Source organism: Bufo bufo, chromosome 1 (genome assembly GCF_905171765.1).
Source record: "Bufo bufo chromosome 1, aBufBuf1.1, whole genome shotgun sequence".
Classification (NCBI taxonomy): domain Eukaryota; kingdom Metazoa; phylum Chordata; class Amphibia; order Anura; family Bufonidae; genus Bufo; species Bufo bufo.
In genome coordinates this window covers 8,063,534-8,084,278 of record NC_053389.1, presented here as the reverse complement: position 1 = coordinate 8,084,278, position 20,745 = coordinate 8,063,534, and the positions used below count along the sequence as shown (strand labels likewise).

Sequence of the window (20,745 nt, the reverse complement as noted above, 5' to 3'; positions counted from 1 at the left end):
AGCAACAATGTGATATGCAGGCCGTCCTCGCTAGGATTTAAGTGGAACCCACCACCAGGTTAGCACGCCTCACCTTACCTGGAGCACATAACTGTTTGGAGGTTATAATTATACTGACAAACTGTAAAATAAGTCTTACATATCAGCTACAAGCATGTGGAGTGTGAACATGCCTTCCTAGTAACTTTCCGATAACTAACCCTTTACATACTAATTATCCCACAAGGTAAAATCTTGGAAGAGTGTAAAGGGGGAATATTAATCACCAATATTTATGCAAATATCGATAATTAATATTCATAAATGGGAGGAGCCGTCTATTGATGACCCCGCCCATTTATACCTAAATAAACATAAAACACTACTGATTACCTCTGATTGCCTATACACTACACTGAACTACACTACGTGCGACTTACTATCACTATACTACGGCGGCGACTAGTAAAAACACCATACACTGTATTATGAACAATAAGGAATATTTATTACACAATACAATTATACAAGTCTAACAATATGCTATATCTATATATATTCATAGATCAATGGATATGAATATATATACATACAGAAGTACATACCGCAGTATAGAAATGGTACTACAATAAACACAATACAAGCCTAACTACTCTACACAGCACAATCCCAAATTCCACCCCACACACTATCTATATAATACAATAATACATTTGTATACACACAAATATCAGTAACACACCCGCCTGACTAATCACTGTCCCTATGGGGTACAAGGAGTTAAACACAATGGTGGCTCTGCAGGGGTTAATACCTGCAGGCCAAGGGACACAGGGTTATGAGTTATCAGGACAGTGGTAGCAGGGATCAGGCATTGAAGAGGTTAATGGTCAGGACTCTGCAGGGACAGGGCAATGCAGAGGTTAATGTTCTGCAGGGATTTATTCACCCACTATATGTCACAGTCTAATATTTGCTTATAATTATATATATATCTATATCAATGGAATAGATATATATATTTATAGCAGCACACAACAATATAAGTAACAATACACTATTTCGGTCCCAAGTCCTCCCCAACATCTAACTACAATTGTACTAATACACATGCATACACTTTACCAGCAGCCCACCCAATCCTGACAATATACTATCCCTACGGGGAATAACCAGGGGTTATTACGGAACAGGGGATATGAGGGATCTATAATCCTGGGGGAACACAGGGGATATATGATTATAGGGGGACTCAGGGCAGGAGAGGTTAAGGGTAACCAAGGGTTATACAGGGGGTGACTGGGCTGCTTCCGGGGTACAGGCTCATCAAGGATTAATGCTGAGACATGAAGTCAGCAGCCAGGGGTTAGGGGATGGTTGGTACTCAGCCATTTTTCAGGGCCATGTGGCCTCTCTTCAGGGTGCAGTTCCCATGTTTGTCATTGCAGTCCAGGAATCCAAGAGAAAGCATGTCTGGCCTGCTGGGGGCTTTATAGCACAAAAGCAGCCCCCCTCCTCCTTTTTCAACAGGAGGGTGATGACATCATCGTGGGGTCGTGTGACGGAATGCTAGAGCTGAAACAAAGGACTTCCTGCACAAGCTGTAAGCCTCCCCCCAGCTGCTACAACATAACATCACCCACTCCCACGTCATAAACGAACCAGGCTGATCAATATATATATATATACATATATATATATATATATATATATATATGTACACATATACACACTACACAACCTGGGGATACTTAGGTATATACATCCATATAGATGTTTGGGGCACATCTACATGCATGTCCATATACACAATATCATAAATGGGCATTAATAAGCCCACCTGCATATGGATATATTATACATAGAGATGTATGCTGACAAGGGGGCATACATACATCTCCATGTATACACCCATACCACCTGGACCGGCCCATGCAAAAGGGCCAATATACATGCATATATGTAAGGGCATATATACATATATATTTAAATCCAAACTTCCCTCAACAAAGAGATTACATCGTTTTGAAAAAATAACAACAAAATTCATAATAAATTTTTATTACAGCTTTTAAAATTTTCCTATTTTTTGTCTAATGGAGAATTTTATTTACGGTTAAAGGGAACCGCAATGGGAACAGAATGCACCCCCATTTCAGCCAATCTTTCCATGGCTCTTTGGGAATATTTTTTTTCTTATTTTGGAAATATTATATAGATTGTGTACTTATTTAGAAGAGGTTGGATTAAGAATTTATGATTTCCTTAATGAGCTTATTGTTAGCACACATTAAAACAAATGTTTTGTTAACTCACTCCATTCATTTCAATAGGAGTGGCGGAGATAGCTGAGTACAGTACTTTCATAGAAATGAATAGAGCGGTGGTTATCTTTTCTGAACTGCCACTCCGCACATTTCGGTTGGGCTCTAAATGGTACATGATTGGTTGGGGTCCGAGATTTAGAAACTCCACTGATCTGATAGTTAAAGCCAGAATTATTCATCATTTAAAGCCATCTGGTGTGTCCATATGCATTACCATAGTGGCCCCAGTTACATCTTGCCCTTGCGGTGCTCCGGCATTCCTTGAGTTTCTTCAGCTCCCGTCCTTTGACTTGATCATTCACTTGGATACTACGCCTTTAGACCTTGATTTGTCTTTAACTTGAAGATCGATTTTTTTTGTGGTTTGCCCCATGTGCACAGTCAAATTTCTATGACTGGTCCATAGTGAAAACTTGCTAGACTGTACATGCCAACCAAGTTTTTGGAACTGGAAGTTCCATGCCTGAGTCATTTTATCTGGACTTCATCCCACTGAAGAATGCTAAAGTTAATCGTAGCCTAATGGCTGATAACAGAGAATTATTGTCTTATGAGCTTTTCCATTAATTTGAAAATATTACTAATTGTACCAGCCATGTCCTTACGTGCCAAATTCTATCTGTTCCTGTGAAAGGTATGTAACAACCAATATGGCTGCCATCGTAGAGAATCTCACACGCGAGACCCTCTCTCTGACAGAAGCCCCCACTCTGTGCCATCCGTGCAATCCATATATGCATCTGAATTGCCGCCTTATAAGGATCTGTTCACACAAGCTGAAAGCGGATGATAATAGACATCCAGTGCATGCAAATGAACCCGATTCACATGCAGCAATAAGTTTCCTGGCAGATTTTGATGCAAGAGCAGCAAAAAATCAGCTCTGAAAATAAGTAGTACGGCAAATCCAAAGATTAGCCCCAATGGAATGATAACTGAAATCGGTAGATATACATTGAATGTGTATGGCCAATTGGGACATTTATGGCATATCATTAGGATACACCACAAATGTCTGATAGATGCTGGTCCCACTCCTGGGACCTGCTCCTATCTTAAGAACATAGCCCCGCCATTCATGGAGAGAACATTGCGCTTGCTCGGTGTCCTCTACATTCACTCTTTAAGGTCCCATAGTAGTAAATGGAGGGTGGCTGCACATGCACGGTATGATCTCTATTCAGTTTGGGGCTTTGTTCTTCAGACAGGAGGGTCTCTCAGAGGTGGAACCTGCACCTATCGGTATGCCATCAATGTCCCAGATGGTAATACCTCTTTAAGCCTCTGATTTTGCTGCAGATCTTTTAGTAGAATGCACATCGGACTGGCAATATGTGAATCCAGTAAGTGTGAACATACCCTAATAGTCCATTTCCCCAGCCATACAGTGCCACCATATTGGTTGTCCCCCCCTTTTTCCCAGAAATACCTAAAATTCTACGTTACCGTCTAGAAGAAGATAATTAATTCTCCCCATTCCTGTCTTATAGCGATGTCATCATGCTGAAGCGTACAAGCGTATGAGGGAGGCTTATTCCACGGCAGGCAAAGCCTTCAATGATTACACATCCCTGACTGGCGTAGAGCTGTTGGCGCATCGGCTTTCTGCTCAGCAATCTTCTTTATTGGCTTCCTCTCTCAGACCTAGGTGCTTTCAAGATTGAGTCAAAAGTCAGGAACCTCTGAAAGGTCTTTAAAGGGTTGTCTGGTTTAGAAAACCCATTGTAAGATTTTCTATTAAGGAATTGGTTGAGGGGCTCCCTCATCTACAAGTCATAACGTAGAGCAACCACAAAGAGCGTCTCTCACTCTGGAGAATCCAACATGTTTGTGCATTACGTCAACAGCACATTGAGTTTAATGGTAGCTGTGTAATGTTTCAGTCTTTTGGTGGTGCTATAGGGATCATCTTTTTGGTGGAGGGTTCTTCTTACAAGAAAATTACTCAGTCAGAACCGCACTCCATGCCATCAGTCATGTGGCCTCTTACGGACTGACGAACACACAAAAATAGGCAGCAACATCTCTCTACTAAGACTATTGCTTCGGGGGATCAATATTCAAGACCCTCATCTCATCAGGGGATATTTACCAAAAGTATTTCTCTCTGGAGGACCCGACATGTCCATGCATCACACAGCCAGTCCATTGGAAATGTGTAATACTTTATTCGCCCTGCAGTGGTGCTGTAGGGAAATTGAACACTTAATGCAAGATTACCGCCTAGATCAGAACTGATTAGTGTAAGTCCAGCCGTATCATTAGCTTATCATTGAGGGATTCTTCTAAGGGGCAACCCACCTCATTATTACCATCATGTATTCAACCAGTGGGTGTACTTACGATGTATGGAACCCTCCTCTTCCATAGTTAAAGGGGCATTTTTATCTAACCCACTTATGGTTGAGATTGGAATGCCCATCATATGAGGCAGACAGAGGTGGCCATGCTTAGAGAAACAATGGGCTGTGCTACACTATCCATCGGAGTGGATGGGAGCCAGCTAAAAAGCCTCTGTAACCCCAGCCCCTCTCCAGCCACCTCATATGATGGTATTCTATGAATGGCTGAGATGGGAATGCCCCTTTAAATGGTTTCTGACTTATATGTGTATATATTGCTTGCCATTTCTAACTTTAGATACCTATCCTTGTACCAATGACAAAGGAATAAAAATTTCTTGTTTTGAGTGTTTTTTGTGAATTCATTTGTTTAGAAGAAAGCTAACCATAAATCCTGGTCTCTTCCATAGTAAATCTGACCAGGACTAAGGGGTGGGACAAGACTATTGGGCAGAGCTTGAAGACATTCATCTCAGAGGGCTTTGAGCAACCATCTCTACTGTCTTCTCTTCCACCCTTTGTAACCAGTCTCTTTAAGTTCTAGATTAGTTGTGTATCCAAAGTGATGTCTCAGAAACTGATTTTGGTGGCTATGTACGATGATGATACCTCGCTATGTCTTCAGCATAGATTATTCTTCCACCGAGTTCGAGGTTCTCACATGAGAGCTGTTTACAGACAGGATATTTTATGGGTTTTCATCTTATGCTCCAGGAATAATGTATATCTCCCAAAATCTCTGTTCCGACTGTGGAGGTCTTGTTACCCCTTTAGCCCACAAACATCAGTCACTTGGAGACCACTTCCACCACCACTGAAGATGTTCTCAAGGGCCGTTAGAAGTGTCAACAAGTCTTTATGGTCAGTTTAGGCACCTCTATCTGACGCCCCTTGGAGCATCTTTTGGCCGAGAAGACTTGGTTACACATGGTGCATGCTATTCGCCTATAGTGTGTGAAACCACATGACGTATTCCGGTAACAGGTCACCTTTAAAGGGACCCTTCCATCATTATCACATATCAATTATCACATAGCCTATATGTGTATTTCTTTTTTGATTTTCTGGATAAAATTGTTTGAAGTTACTTCATGTTTTCTACTTCCTGTCCCGACTCTTCAACTTCCTCCTTTGTTTAGATTTTTATCACAGCAAACAGTCTCGCTTAACCCATCACTGTGACCAGGGGCGTAACTAGAAGTGACTGGGCCCCACAGCAAATATTTGTAAGGGCCCCTCCAGCGCGCTTCGCACCTCCCTCCTCCTGTGTAAACCCCACTCCTTTGGCACAGTGTAGCAGTATACTGTATATTGTGGGGCACAGTGTAGCGGTATACTGTATATTGTGTGGCACAGTGGATGCTATATATGTATAACATAAACATATTTCATATGAAAACTTACAGTTACTTGACCCTTGGGGATCTCGGACACCACTTCAACACTTGGCCGGGGGCTCGGCGGAGCTGATGTTGTGCTTTATCCTAATGAGAAAGATTTCATAATAAGGATTTGGAGAAGGGGCAGAGGGATAGCAGAGCAGGGAGAGGCTGGTGCTGATACTAGGGGGTCATACCATGGGGGAGTAATAAAGCCCACCATAATGCCCCCCCAGTAGTAATAATTCTCCTTATAATGTGACAGTGCAAAAATACCCCATTGTAATGCCCCCAGTTGAGCTAATGCCCCCATAGTGCCCCCATAATGTCCCAGTATAAAATACCCCTATATAGTGCCCCCAGTAAATTCCCCCATAGTGCTCCTCTCTCCCCTTTCTGCTAGTGCCCCCCATAATGTACCAGTATAAAATGCCCCATATATAGTGCCCCAGTAGATGCCCCTCAGTGTCCGGCCTCTGATAGGCTGCCGGCCTAGTGTCCCCCATAATGCCCCCCAATAATGTGCCAGTAAGTGTCCCCATAGATGCCCCCCCATCATGTGCCAGTATAAAGTGCCTCTCTCCTCCCCCCTACATGTCCCAGTATCATAGTGCCACCCCCCACTTGCCAGTATTTAGTGCCTCTCTCCTCCCACCCACCATGTGCCAGTATCAAGTGCCTCTCCCCCCCCCATGTCCCAGTATCATAGTGCCATCTCCCCCAAAAAGTGGCAGTTTCAAGTGCCTCCCCCCCCCCATGTGCCAGTATCATAGTGCCAAACCCACCCATGTGCCAGTATCAATGCCAAACCCCCCCCACATGCCAGTATCAAGTGCCTCTCTCCTCCCCCCCATGTCCCAGTATCATAGTGCCATCTCCCTCCCAATGTGCCAGTATCAAGTGCCTCTCTCCTTTCCACCCCCATGTGCCAGTATCATAGTGCCAAACCCCCCCATGTGCCAGTATCGTGCCTCTCTCCTCTCCCCCATGTCACAGTATCATAGTGCCATCTCCCCCCCCCACAAATAAGTGCCAGTATCAAGTGCCTCTCTCCCTCCCCCCCATGTGCCAGTATCAGGTGCCAACCCCTCTCCCCCCCCATGTGCCAGTATCAGGTGTCTCTCTCCCCCCCCATGTGCCAGTATCAGGTGCCAACTCCCCCCCCAGGTGCCAGTATCAGGTGCCTCTCCCCCCCATGTGCCAGTATCAGGTGCCAACCCCCCCTCCCCCCCCCAGGTGTCAGTATCAAGTGCCTCTCTCCTCCCCCCCACAAAAAAAGTGCCAGTATCAGGTGCCTCTCCCCCCCCCCATGTGCCAGTATCAGGTGCCAACTCCCCCCCCCAGGTGCCAGTATCAGGTGCCAACCCCTCTCCCCCCCCATGTGCCAGTATCAGGTGCCTCTCTCCCCCCCCCCATGTGCCAGTATCAGGTGCCAACCCCCCCCCTCCAGGTGCCAGTATCAGGTGCCAACCCCCCTCCCCCCATGTGCCAGTATCAAGTGCCTCCCGCTCCCCCCATGGCAGTAACAGTCGAATATTAAAAAATAATAATAAACACTTCTACTTACCTCCATGTCAGCAATGCGATGCAGCCTCTTCCTGTGTCCCGCCCTGTATGTCCATATATGGAGTCAGTGCTTGTATTTCAAAAAAGTTTCTGCTGGGATTCGAACCCACGACCTTCTGTATCAGAGGCAAAGCACTTAACCACAAGACCATAAGAGCTGCCTTGCTGCTGACTGAAAAAATATGAGACTTCTACTGTTATAGCTGGCTAAGTGTACATCTATACACATAACAGCTGCTCATATATAGAGATATTGCAGAGCTGAGTGTGCTGGGACAGCTGTCATATAGAGATATAGCAGTGCTGGGTGTGTTGGGGCAGCTGTCATGTGTATAGATGTACACTAGCTATAACAGTAGAAGTCTCATATTTTTTCAATCAGTTGCAATGCAGCCTTTATGGCTGTGTGGGTAAATGCTTTGCCTCTGATACACTGATACATTGGAGGTTGTGGGTTTGAATCCCAGACACTTTAGGAGACAGTAAGATTAGATCACATTAGCGAGGGGGCCTGGTCAGCCGCTGCTGCTGTGAAGGGGCCCTGAACATTAAGACAAGAATCGATATTTAACTAACTTGAAAATAAACTGTCACACATGCTGCTGGGGTGCCGGGCCCCAGCAGCTGCTTCCCCGGTAGTTACGCCACTGACTGTGACCAGAGAGCGCTCCCTGTAGTGTATTCATTAGAGCATCATACGCTACACTAACCCATGCAGTGCTCTTCTGTGGGCATCTTGTTCTAGGCCTATCAAGAGAACAAAGGAGCTGTCATACTATCATTCCCATTCTACACCTACTATAAGCAAAGGAATTACCTTCCAGATAACATTCCCTCACAGCAGGAGTAAACTAGCCATGGATCGCCTATCTCTGGAGGAGGTCTTATCATTTGTGTTGCAGAAGGACGAGAGTCTGTATTTAATTTACTACTAAAATGAAAAACAGCCAAACATTCTAAAAATAAGAGTTTTTTCTACTATAGATTTTCCAAAAATTCTTTCTCAAGGAAGTGTCCCTTTAAATCTAAAACAAGCATAGAAAAACCTTGTAGCATTAGGAGATGCACAATCATAAACAAGTCATGTGTGAATGAACGACTAGAAGGAGCTTTAGAAGGTATATGTCACACCGACGTAGTCTCCATGGTCCTCCAGCCCGTCACAATATACCATCGGTATGGTTTATACCATGGGTTAAAAAGGAGGTAATTTTTCCTGGGCCTTCAGCGGAGGCATTTGGTGGTAGTGGTCTTCACTGCCACATCACTACCACCACATGAGAACAGCTTTATATGTCTGGCACTAGCAGTGCAGTCATCTAGGGTCTGCATGGCCCTTTTATTTGGGCACTGTGTTGGGCCATTGCAGTGCACACTATGGCTGTATTATGTCTGCACTGTGCTATTAAACAAGGCTTGATATTGTAAGGAGGGGCCTCCACAGACCTTGACCCAGCCCTGGGTTAAATATTTCAGTTTTCTTGCTCTTTGTGACCTCTATTTAATATCTACTATTCGCTCCATCTACAACCGGGGGTCCCTCGAAGTAGCACCTGCTCCAGTGTTTTCTTCCTCCACTCATTGTCTTTCATGTTCTGCCAACAGAAACGTATGGAAAACCTCAACTCCTTGTCTCTGAAAGAAGTAGAAGGAGAGAACCTTTATGAGGTAAGATCTTGACAAGTAGAAATTATAGCTGCATGTAGACATCAAGACCAAGAACCAAAAATGAACCATCTACCTAACCACCATATGCATTCCCCAAGTGTTGGGACCATGATGCTTTGCTTCAAGATGACGCATCACAATGTCTCCTAGCCTAAACATGTGTTCACCTCTGCCCAGAGTTCAATTACTGTAATTTTGGGGTGAGAGCCGAGAGGGTCAGCATCAACATCCAATGCCAGAGCCCACCAGGCTTGGAAATGGTGTAGGTAGGGGTTCAACTGTACCTGTTTGCCAAGAGCCCCTATACAACGACCCCAAGAGAAGGAAACTGCTCCTGGTCTCACATTACAGGAATAACAATGTGGGAAGCTTCCTGATGCAGAAAGCTGCCTCCTGGTCGCTTGTTGCAGCGGAGTTCCATATTCATGCTCTTATTTGCTATTTTCCCACCAGGGACATTAGAAGGTCATGTTATGGATGTGTCTGAGGGGATGGAATTTCTTTCTATGCTGAATTCTTAACTGGAATGTTATTAATAAAGATTTCTCTGACTTTTTAAAGGGACTAAACTTGGAGGACTGCTCAATGTATGAAGACATCTCCCGTGGTCTACAGGCCACCTATGAAGATGTGGGCACCTTCAGGGCAGGGGACATTCATTTGGAGAAACCTTGACTCCTGATATCAGAAATCAGAGGAATCCGTGTCACATGGGAAAAAAGTGGATCATCAGAAACCATTAGATCAGTTGTGTTTCTATCTCTTGTCTGCAAGATTACCTCGTGGTGCACAACCACCACAAATGACAGTTCTTCACCTTGTCTTTGCATCGATCGTCTTGCTCTTTGCTCTTATATTATGTCTTGTTTGCCATATTTGTAAAGGGCAACAACGCCCATGTAATCATATTGATGGAATTACCCAAAATAGTAACTTAAAGGGTTTGTCCAGTTTTGAAAATCCCAGTTAGACAGAGGTCCTCCGCCCAAGATCCTCATTTCAGGTGAGAGTGGACAATGGTTATAAAGAGCCTCAGAAGGACAGGTCCTGACCTGCATTACACAGACAACCCATTTATATGAATGGACACAGTGTAATGCTTCATTTCCCCTGTGGTGGCGCTGCAGGAAAGTTAAACACTTACGATCAGGTTTCCCTGCAGATCACAGCTGACCCCTGAGGATCCCAGAAGGGAGACATTTTGAGATCTGCTTATTGTGAAAGTAACCTTCTAACACATAGGGATTGTCCAAAGTGGAGAACCCCTTTAAGAACAATTCCAGGCAAGTATAAAAATGTACAACTTGGTTTTCAGTGTCAATGGCTAAAAGCAAGAACAGATGATAGATCTCTGGGACCCTGGGCAGTAATGGCCATGGGCTCGTTACTGACAACCAAAGTTACAATACAATTGAGATACAGTAGATTGCATTAGCACACATTGGGCAGGTAGGTACACTTTCCATAGGTCTGTCTAGAGACCTTTTTTTTCTTTTCTACCTTGCTTTGGTGCAAGATATGAACAAAACAGGCCCAGCGGCAAGTCAGAATTGGCTCCTGTCTTTTGGCAGTAACTGGCTGCTAACTGCCACCACTAGGGGGAGCTGACTGAAGGCACATTTAGTAGTGAGTTCAGTGGAAGCTCCCCCTAGTGGCAGGTTTAGAGAAGTGTCAGAGAAGAAAGGAGCTCCGGCCGCTGTACAGATATATGATGAGGCTCATCAGCTGGTAACAAGGGTGTGACCATATAGTGGAGGGTCCGAATGACTGTAGTCACAATTCTGAAGGTGGAGGAATGTGGATCTATCGACTAGGCACATACTGCAGTTACCTGTAACTTCTACCCATAGAAGAAATATCTCATCACCCCAGAGTCATACTGTACATTATATTACACTGTATGGGATCTATAAGGGTTAACCCATGTCTTCACACAATGTCTTCACACAATGCGCCGGGCAGGCCTGATCTCCTATAGGAAATGCTTAAAGGGATTCTCCAGTTTATGTAAAAAACATGTAATCGCCATACAATGAAAAGTTCTGCAACTTTTTAACATACTTTGTGTTTTAATTTGATCAAGTTCTCTGCTTGCTATCAGTAAATGGAAAAGGTGGATTTTGTTAGGCTCATCTTAAAGGGGTTGTTCCATCATGATATTATTATTATTATTTATTTTAAAGCGCTATTAATTCGATGGCGCTGTACATCCAGACGGGGTTACACAAATATAATAAACAAAAAACATTGAACAGACTGGTACAGAGGGGTAGAGGACCCTGCCCGCAAGAGCTTACAATCAATGAGGGAAGGGGAGAACACAGTAGGTGAGGGTATAGGCTGCACATCTGGCTGCGGTGGCAGCATGCTCATTGCAGATGGTAGACTTACCCGAGGAGGTGGGTTTTCTGGTTACTCTTGAAGGTTTGGATGTTGGGGAGAGCCTGATGTGTTGGGCTAGTGAGTTCCATAGTAGTGGAGAGGCACGGGAGAAATCTTGTAGACGATTGTGTGAAGAACAGAGGAGGAGGTCTTGTGAGGATCTGAGATTATGTGTGGGGATGTATCAGGAAAGCAGGTCAGAGATGTAAGCAGGGGCGGATTGGCCATAGACCTTACAGGGAAATTTCACGGTGGGCCACCTGAGCCCTCCTCATGGCCGGTCAGTGGAAGTTTTTGGGGATGTATTTTGTTCTGCTGGTTGTACTTTATGATGGACTGGTATTTGGCCCTGTTTGGGGGGTATAATGTGCCACAATATGGCCTTCGATCAATTTGGACCCAACTACAAAACAAGGCCACTTTTAGTATTTTTTCCAGGGACACTTTAAGTTCCCAGTCCACCCCTGGATGTAAGGAGGGGACAGGTTGTGGATGGCCTTATGTGTAGTTGTAAGTATTTTAAACTGAGTTTGCTGTTCAGTGGGGAACCAGTGAAGAGATTGGCAGAGGGGAGAGGCAGAGGAGTAACGAGGGGAGAGGTGGATTAACCGGGCAGCAGAGTTGAGAATATATTGGAGGGGTCCGAGAGTGCTAGATGGAAGGCCACAGAGGAGAATGTTGCAGTAGTCTAGGCGGAAGATAATGAGGGCATGTACAAGTTTCTTAGTTGACTCAGGGGTGAGGAAGGTGCGAATACGAGAGATGTTCTTCAGTTGAAAACTTGGAGGTGAGGGTTTGGATGTGTGGACAGGGCAGAATCCAATGTTACCCCCAGACAGTGGTCCTGCGAGACTGGAGAAATGGTGGTGCTATTAACTGTGATGGACAGGTCAGGTAGGGGGGCTGAGTGACATGGGGGTAAGACACTGAACTCAGTTTTCTCCATGTTGAGTTTTACACGCTGGGATTCTGGATAGGAGGGAAGCAACATCTGGGCCGGAGAGGTAGATTTGAGTGTTGTCACCATAGAAGTGGTATTGAAAGCCATGGGACTCTATGAGCTGTCCAAAGAACCAGGACAGAGCCTTGAGGGACACCAACAGAGAGAGGGCATGAGGAGGAGGTGGTGTATGAATGGGAAACGCTGATGAGGTATGAAATCCAGTAGATGGCTAGGTCTTTGATGCCAAGGGAAGAGAGGATTTGTAGGTGGAGAGAGTGGTCGACAGTTGGTCAAGAAGGAGGAGCACAGAGTAGTGACGTTTAGCTTAGGCAGCTATCAGATCATTGCCGACTTTGGTTAGGGCAGTTTCAGTGCAGTGATTTGGTCTGAAGCCGGATTGCATCTGATCAAAAAGTGAGTTGGATAAGAGGTGAGAGGACAATTTGAGGTGGACATGTTCTTCTAGGAGTTTGGATGCAAATGGAAGCAGTGAAATAGGACGATAGTTGGATGAAGAGGAGGGGTCCTGGGAGGGGTTCTTGAGTATGGTTGTGACAGTGGCAGAAGGAAAGATGCCAGTGGTTAGCGATAGGTTGTAGAGGTGGGTTAGGGCAGGGATAGCTATAGTGTGAGGTTAGGGATGAGGTGGGATGGGATTGGGTGGTGAGGTGTGACTTGGAGACTAACTTGGAAAGCTTTTCTTCTGTGATGGTGGTAAACTGGGTTATGTGGAAAGAGCTTTGGGTGGCTGTGTAGGGGTGTAGTGGGGGGGGGGTGTTTAAAGCTTTTACAGATTTTATCTCTGAAATATGAGGCAAAGTCTTCAGCTGAGATGAGGGGTTTGGGAGGGGGCACAGGGAGACAGAGTAGAGAGTTAAAGGTATTAAACAGTTGTTTGGGGTTACAGGAGAAAGATGATATGAGAGTAGTGAAGTAGTCCTGTTTAGAAGAGGCGAGTGCAGACCTGAATTTGAGAACAGCTTCTTTGTATGAGATGAAGTCCTCCTTGGTCTGGGTTTACTTCCAGTGCCGTTCTGCGACTATGGAAGCTTGTCTCAGTTTTTTTGTCCGATTAGTGTTCCAGGGTTGTCGATTGATTTGCTGGGTTCTGGTGTGTGTGAGGGGGGCGACTGAACAACTTTCCACCTGCCCTGGGAGCCTGATGTAATACTACATTAGCCGACAGGAGAATTTAGTTACTGCTCCACCATCTTCACCTCCCGGGGGTCGAGCAGCCGGACCTGCAGACATCAGCTTCAATCTAAGGATACTTCACAAACATCCTCCATTCAGAGACTGAAGGCGCCCTTATTGTATAAGAACAAGAGATCAGCTGGATCTATACACTCAGGTGATGTCACAGAGATCTAGTGATGTCATTAATACCGAGCTGCCAATGTCACATACAGATCTGCTGATGTCACATAGAGATCTGGTGGTGTCACAATATAGATCTGGGGGTGTCACTCACATAGAAATCTGGCAATCTCACATAGACATTTGATTATGTCACTCAAATAGAGATTTGATTATGTCACATAAAAATCTGGTGATGTCACTCATATAAGGATCTGGGGACGTTACACATTGTGATGTCACAGAGATATCAGTTGATAAATCAGGAGTGTATCTAATTTAAATACCTAACCACGCCCACTTTTATCACCAACTGGAGTGGTTTTAAAAATGTAAAACTTCTGGCTCATGTCCCCCCTTCCCCCTTAAAGAGGTTCTGTGGGAATTAAGAAAAAAAAAATACTTAAACATTACTTTATTATAAATATATTCTCAAATACCTTTCATTAGTTATAATGGCTCGTTTTTTCTGGGGAGCAATCATCAGGGGGAAAAAACTGGCCGCCGTCCTATTAGTACACACAAAACCTGTCCCAATCACACAGCAGAGCACTGATCTGAAGAGCTGCCAAATCCTCCTCTCTGCTTGTCAGGGATTATGATCCTGAATACAGATGATAAGATCTTCAGCTGAATCTCTGTAGGAATGGAGGTTATGAGGAGACATGAAGTACAGAGAGGAGGTGAGGGTATAGAGCAGCAGCACTTGTATGCAGTCTCCATTAGCACAGTCTGTCCTGTCCGTCCTCTCTGTACTTCATGTCTCCTCATGAGCTCCTTTCCTACAGAGATTCAGCTGAAGATCTTATCATCTGTATTCAGGATCAATATCCCTGACAAGCAGAGCAGAGAGGAGGATGAGGCAGCTCTTTACCTCAGTGTTCTGAAGTAACTTGTCCTCCTGTGTGATTAGGACAGGTTCTATGTGTACTGATAGGACGGCAGCCATTTTATTTCTCCTCATGATTGTTTCCGGGACCATTATAACTGATGAACGTTATTTGGGAATATATTTATAATAAAGTAATGTTTAAGTATTTTCATTTTCTTTATTCCCCCTAATAAGAATTGTGCTGGAGTAAGAGGCACCAAATGTAAGGAGCACAGACCTTTTCTAATATCCACCATCTTCTGGCAGTCCGAGAAACCAAAATCTGGTGTCATTTATGCTAGTTTCTTGCATAAATTATAATTAGTCAGTTGGTGGGAGACCTCGCTTCCTCCCACTAAGCCGCAGCATTTTTTTAAAGTAGCGAGTGCGGCGTGAAACTGAAGAAGTCTCTTTTTTTGTGGAGAATAGTGAGATAGGATTAGTGAATCCACCTGGGAGTATTTCTGCAGCATTTTTAAATGCTTGTAATAAAATACAGTGAAGTCTCATATTTTTTCATGCCATTTTTTTCTCGTTTTTGGTGGATTTTTTTTTGTTTTTCGCAGGCCTTTTTTTGAGGTTTTCGAAGTCCTCGGTTGTACTTGCCTAGCTCCATCGATAGACTTGGATGGCATGTTTGACCACAGCAGAGCTTAAACTCTTCTGCACTGAGGAGGAGCTGGAGACATGAGACCCCCATTCTTCGGAATGGCGGGCTACCAGCGGTGGGCCCCCCAGGGATGAGACACTCATCTCCTATCCTGGGATAGGTGATACTGGACACTGGAGATGAACATGTTACAATGAGCCGCACAGAGTGATGCTACTTAAGTGACCCCCATGCATTGAGTAGCCAATAAGAGCACACATACAGTATGACGCCCCTATAAGTATCCCCCAAACAGAGTGATGCCCCCTTGGTAATTCCAAATAGAATACTCATTCATCCCATGTTCACATGATAAACAGAGCAAAGCAGTTCTGCTTCTGTCTGTTTGGCACCTAGATGATGATGTCACTACATCGCGCCTGTCTGTGCCAGACCACCAAGGTCTTCCTGAGGACTGTTCCAACCAACCAGTTTGACTTTGGGATAGTCCTGAGGGTGTTATCCTGTCATTCCCCTGGTTTTCACCCTTTAATCCCTGTACAGGGATCTGAACTTTGCTGCAGAAACATTGGTGTGAAGCACCAAGAGGTCAGGCAATACTCATAGTCAGGAAACAGGCAGAGGTCAGGCCAGGCAGAGTTAATGCGAATCTGTGAAATAAGTCCACGGTGGGGAAGAATTAGGGTGGGAGAGCGCTGGCCTTTTAAGAGCCAATAAGCACATGCTCTATGCGCGGGGAGAACAGGCTGAACAGAGAAGCGCAGGGTGCGGCCTGCAGGAGAAGAACGAGACTGGGTGAGGACCCCTTTAGTTGAGGGAAAGGAGTAGCAGTGGGTGCAGGCTGTTACGCAGAACGGGGAAGGTGAGTGCAGTGGCCAGGTTTGAGGTGGCCCCAACACTACGCTAGGTCCACCGGACACCGTCGAGGCGTCACCACGTGTTGCTGCTCTCCAGAAGGGATGGTAAGGCGTGGTGCACCCCAATGGGAAAGAAGTTCAGAGAGTCAGAGTCTGCAGTAAACCAGGGGGCTTCTTTACTGGAGAAATTCAGGTGCAAAACAATACAGGCGAGGCATAGGGCTGGCTTCTGCAGTCTCCTCCCTGAGACGAAGCATAGGGCTGGCTTCTCCAGTCTCCTCCCTGAGACGAGGCATAGGGCTGGCTTCTCCAGTCTCCTCCCTGAGACGAGGCATAGGGCTGGCTTCTCCAGTCTCCTCCCTGAGACGAGGCATAGGGCTGGCTTCTCCAGTCTCCTCCCTGAGACGAGGCATAGGGCCGGCTTCTCCAGTCTCCTCCCTGAGACGAGGCATAGGGCCGGCTTCTCCAGTCTCCTCCCTGAGACGAGGCATAGGGCCGGCTTCTCCAGTCTCCTCCCTGAGACGAGGCATAGGGCCGGCTTCTCCAGTCTCCTCCCTGAGACGAGGCATAGGGCCGGCTTCTCCAGTCTCCTCCCTGAGACGAGGCATAGGGCCGGCTTCTCCAGTCTCCTCCCTGAGACGAGGCATAGGGCTGGCTTCTCCAGTCTCCTCCCTGAGACGAGGCATAGGGCCGGCTTCTCCAGTCTCCTCCCTGAGACGAAGCATAGGGCTGGCTTCTCCAGTCTCTTCCCTGAGACGAGGCATAGGGCCGGCTTCTCCAGTCTCTTCCCAGGCAGAAGAAGAGTTTGATGCTGAGGAAAGGCCTGAGCTAGCTGTCCCTCTCTCTCTCAGAAGGCTGGTACCCTGGACAAAGGGGGATGGAGCGGAGAGGTAAAGGTATTAAACAACTGTTTGGGGTTGCAGGAAAGAGGTCATATAAGAGTAGTGAGTATTCCTGTGCAGAAAAGGTGAGCGCAGACTTGAGGTTACTTACTGTAAGAGCAGTGAATCTGTGGAGTAGTCACCTCAGGAGCTGGTTCTTTACTGTAGGGCAGGGGTCTCCAAACCCCGGCCCGCGGGCCACAACCGGCCCGCTTGTGCGTTCGATCCGGCCCGCCCGCAGCTGGCAGGTTGCAGGAACCAAATCCGCACAACCGCCCATGCTGTCACGCTTGTGTTGTGTGTTCGATTCCGCGCCCGCCCGCAGCTGACAGGTTGCAGGAACGAAAGCCGCACAACCGCCCATGCTGTCACGCTGTGCTTTTTGATTGGCTGCTGGGACCGCCGATGTCCCGGCAACCAGTGACGTCACAGGTGCGGCACCTCCCCTCTTCCCGCCCGCTGTTTGAAATAACAAATCCACGTGTGTAGCAGCGGGCGGGAGTCGGGACTCAGGAGTCCAAGAAGAAAAAAAAAAGAAGAGGAGCAGAAGCCGGCTACAGCGGAGGCAAGTGTTGCACAACGCTGATGGGGACACAATGGGGAACGCTGACATTGCTGTGCTGCGCTGATGGGGACACAAGCTGCTGAGGACACATACTGATGGGGATATTGCTGTGCTGCTGGGGACACTGCTGATGGGGACTTTGCTGTGCTGATGGGGACATTGCTGTTCTGATGGGGACACCGTTGATGAGGACACGGGTGTCCCCATCAATGGTGTCCCCATCAGCACAGCAATGTCCCCATCAGAGGTGTCCCCATCAGCGATGATGGGCACACTGCTGATGGGGACAATTCTGTTCTGATGGGGACATTGCTGGGGACACCGCTGTTTGGCACACTGCTGATGGGGACATGGGTGTCCACATCAATGGTGTCCCCATCAGGATAGCAATGTCCCCATCAGCGGTAACCCCATAATCGATGTCCCCATCAGCACAGCAATGTCCCCATCAGAGGTGTCCGCATCAGCGGTGATGGGGACACATGCTGCTGGGGACACCGCTGACAGGGACATTGCTGTGCTGATGGGGATGTTGCGGTGGACACTGCTGATGGGGACATTGCTGTTCTGATGGGACATTGCTGGGGACACCGCTGATGGGGACATGGGTATCCCCATCAGCGGTGACCCATCATCGGTTTCCACATCAGCACAGCGGCGTCCCCATCAGCAATGATGGGGACGCTGCTAATGTGGAAACTGCTGATGTGAACATTGCTGTGCTGATGGGGACATTGCTGAGGACACCGCTGATTGGCACACTGCTGATGGGGACAAAGGTGTCCCCATCAATGGTGTCCCCATCAGTACAGCAATGTCCCCATCAGCGTCCCCATTCTGATGGGGACATTGCTGTTCTGATGGGGACACCACTGATAGGGACACGGGTGTCCCCATCAACCGCGTCCCCAAAGGCAGTGTCCCCATCAGTGGTGTCCCCATCAGCTGCTAATGGGGACTCCGCTGATGGGGACATTGCTGTTCTGATGGGGACATCATTAATGGGGACATTGCTGTGCTGATGCTGACATTGCTGTTCTGATGGGGACATTGCTGTGCTGATGGGGACACCGCTGATGGGGACATTGCTGTGCTGATGGGGACACAGATAATGGGGACATTGCTGTGCTGATGGGGACAACGCTGATAGGGACACGGGTGTCCCCATCAATGGTGTCCCCATCAGTGGTGTCCCCATCAGCACAGCAATGTCCCCAACAGCAGCGTCCCCATCAGTGGTGTCCCCATCAGCACAGCAATGTCCCCAACAGCAGCGTCCCCATCAGTGGGTGTCCCCATGATGGGAATATTGTTTTTTTTATGGGAATATTTTTTTTTTTATGGGAATATTGCTTTTCTGATGGGGACATTGCTGTTCTGATTTGGCCATTGCTGTTCTGATGGGGACACCGCTGATAGGGACACGGGTGTCCCCATCAATGGTGTCCCCATCAGCCGCGTCCCCAACAGCAGTGTCCCCATCAGTGGTGGCCCCTATCAGCTGCTAATGGGGACTCCGCTGATGGGGACATTGCTGTTCTGATGGGGACATCGTTGATGGGGACATTGCTGTGCTTAAGGGTGACACGGCTGATGGGGACATTGCTGTGCTGATGCTGACATTGCTGTGCTGATGGGGACATTGCTGTGCTGATGGGGACATTGCTGTGCTGATGCTGACATTGCTGTGCTGATGGGGACATTGCTGTGCTGATGGGGACATTGCTGTGCTGATGGGGACATTGCTGTGCTGATGGGGACATTGCTGTGCTGATGGGGACATTGCTGTGCTGATGGGGACATTGCTGTGCTGATGGGGACATTGCTGTGCTGATGCTGACATTGCTGTGCTGATGGGGACATTGCTGTGCTGATGGGGACATTGCTGTGCTGATGGGGACATTGCTGTGCTGATGGGGACATTGCTGTGCTGATGGGGACATTGCTGTGCTGATGGGGACATTGCTGTGCTGATGCTGACATTGCTGTGCTGATGGGGACATTGCTGTGCTGATGGGGACATTGCTGTGCTGATGGGGACATTGCTGTGCTGATGGGGACATTGCTGTGCTGATGGGGACATTGCTGTGCTGATGGGGACATTGCTGTGCTGATGGGGACATTGTTGTGCTGATGCTGACATTGCTGTGCTGATGCTGACATTGCTGTGCTGATGGGGACATTGCTGTGCTGATGGGGACATTGCTGTGCTGATGGGGACATTGCTGTGCTGATGGGGACATTGCTGTGCTGATGCTGACATTGCTGTGCTGATGGGGACATTGCTGTGCTGATGGGGACATTGCTGTGCTGATGCTGACATTGCTGTGCTGATGGGGACATTGCTGTGCTGATGCTGACATTGCTGTGCTGATGGGGACATTGCTGTGCTGATGGGGACATTGCTGTGCTGATGGGGACATTGCTGTGCTGATGGGGACATTGCTGTGCTGATGGGGACATTGCTGTGCTGATGCTGACATTGCTGTGCTGATGGGGACATTGCTGTGCTGATGGGGACATTGTTGTGCTGATGGGGACATTGCTGTGCTGATGGGGACATTGCTGTGCTGATGCTGACATTGCTGTGCTGATGGGGACATTGCTGTGCTGATGGGGACATTGCTGTGCTGATGGGGACATTGCTGTGCTGATGGGGACATTGCTGTGCTGATGGGGACATTGCTGTGCTGATGCTGACATTGCTGTGCTGATGGGGACATTGCTGTGCTGATGGGGACATTGTTGTGCTGATGCTGACATTGCTGTGCTGATGGGGACATTGCTGTGCTGATGGGGACATTGCTGTGCTGATGGGGACATTGCTGTGCTGATGCTGACATTGCTGTGCTGATGGGGACATTGCTGTGCTGATGGGGACATTGCTGTGCTGATGCTGACATTGCTGTGCTGATGGGGACATTGCTGTGCTGATGGGGACATTGCTGTGCTGATGGGGACATTGCTGTGCTGATGCTGACATTGCTGTGCTGATGGGGACATTGCTGTGCTGATGGGG

The 20,745-nt window shown here is 47.2% G+C and overlaps 1 protein-coding gene across 2 annotated transcripts in view; it reads left to right on the top strand.

The window, feature by feature from the left end:
* The window catches only part of CD79A (CD79a molecule), a 29,448-nt gene extending 18,135 nt beyond the window's left edge, over window positions 1-11,313 (top strand). Inside the window, exons 4-5 of one of the 2 annotated variants that reach the window (XM_040420045.1) lie at window positions 9,199-9,261; window positions 9,823-11,313. In XM_040420045.1, coding sequence (XP_040275979.1) covers window positions 9,199-9,261; window positions 9,823-9,936 — 177 coding nt within the window. In that variant the 3' untranslated portion in view covers window positions 9,937-11,313. Of the gene's footprint in view, window positions 1-3,796; window positions 4,175-9,198; window positions 9,262-9,822 lie in introns of those variants that run through there. The other variant, XM_040420053.1, reaches the window with a different exon arrangement.
* Window positions 11,314-20,745: the final 9,432 nt, after the last annotated feature.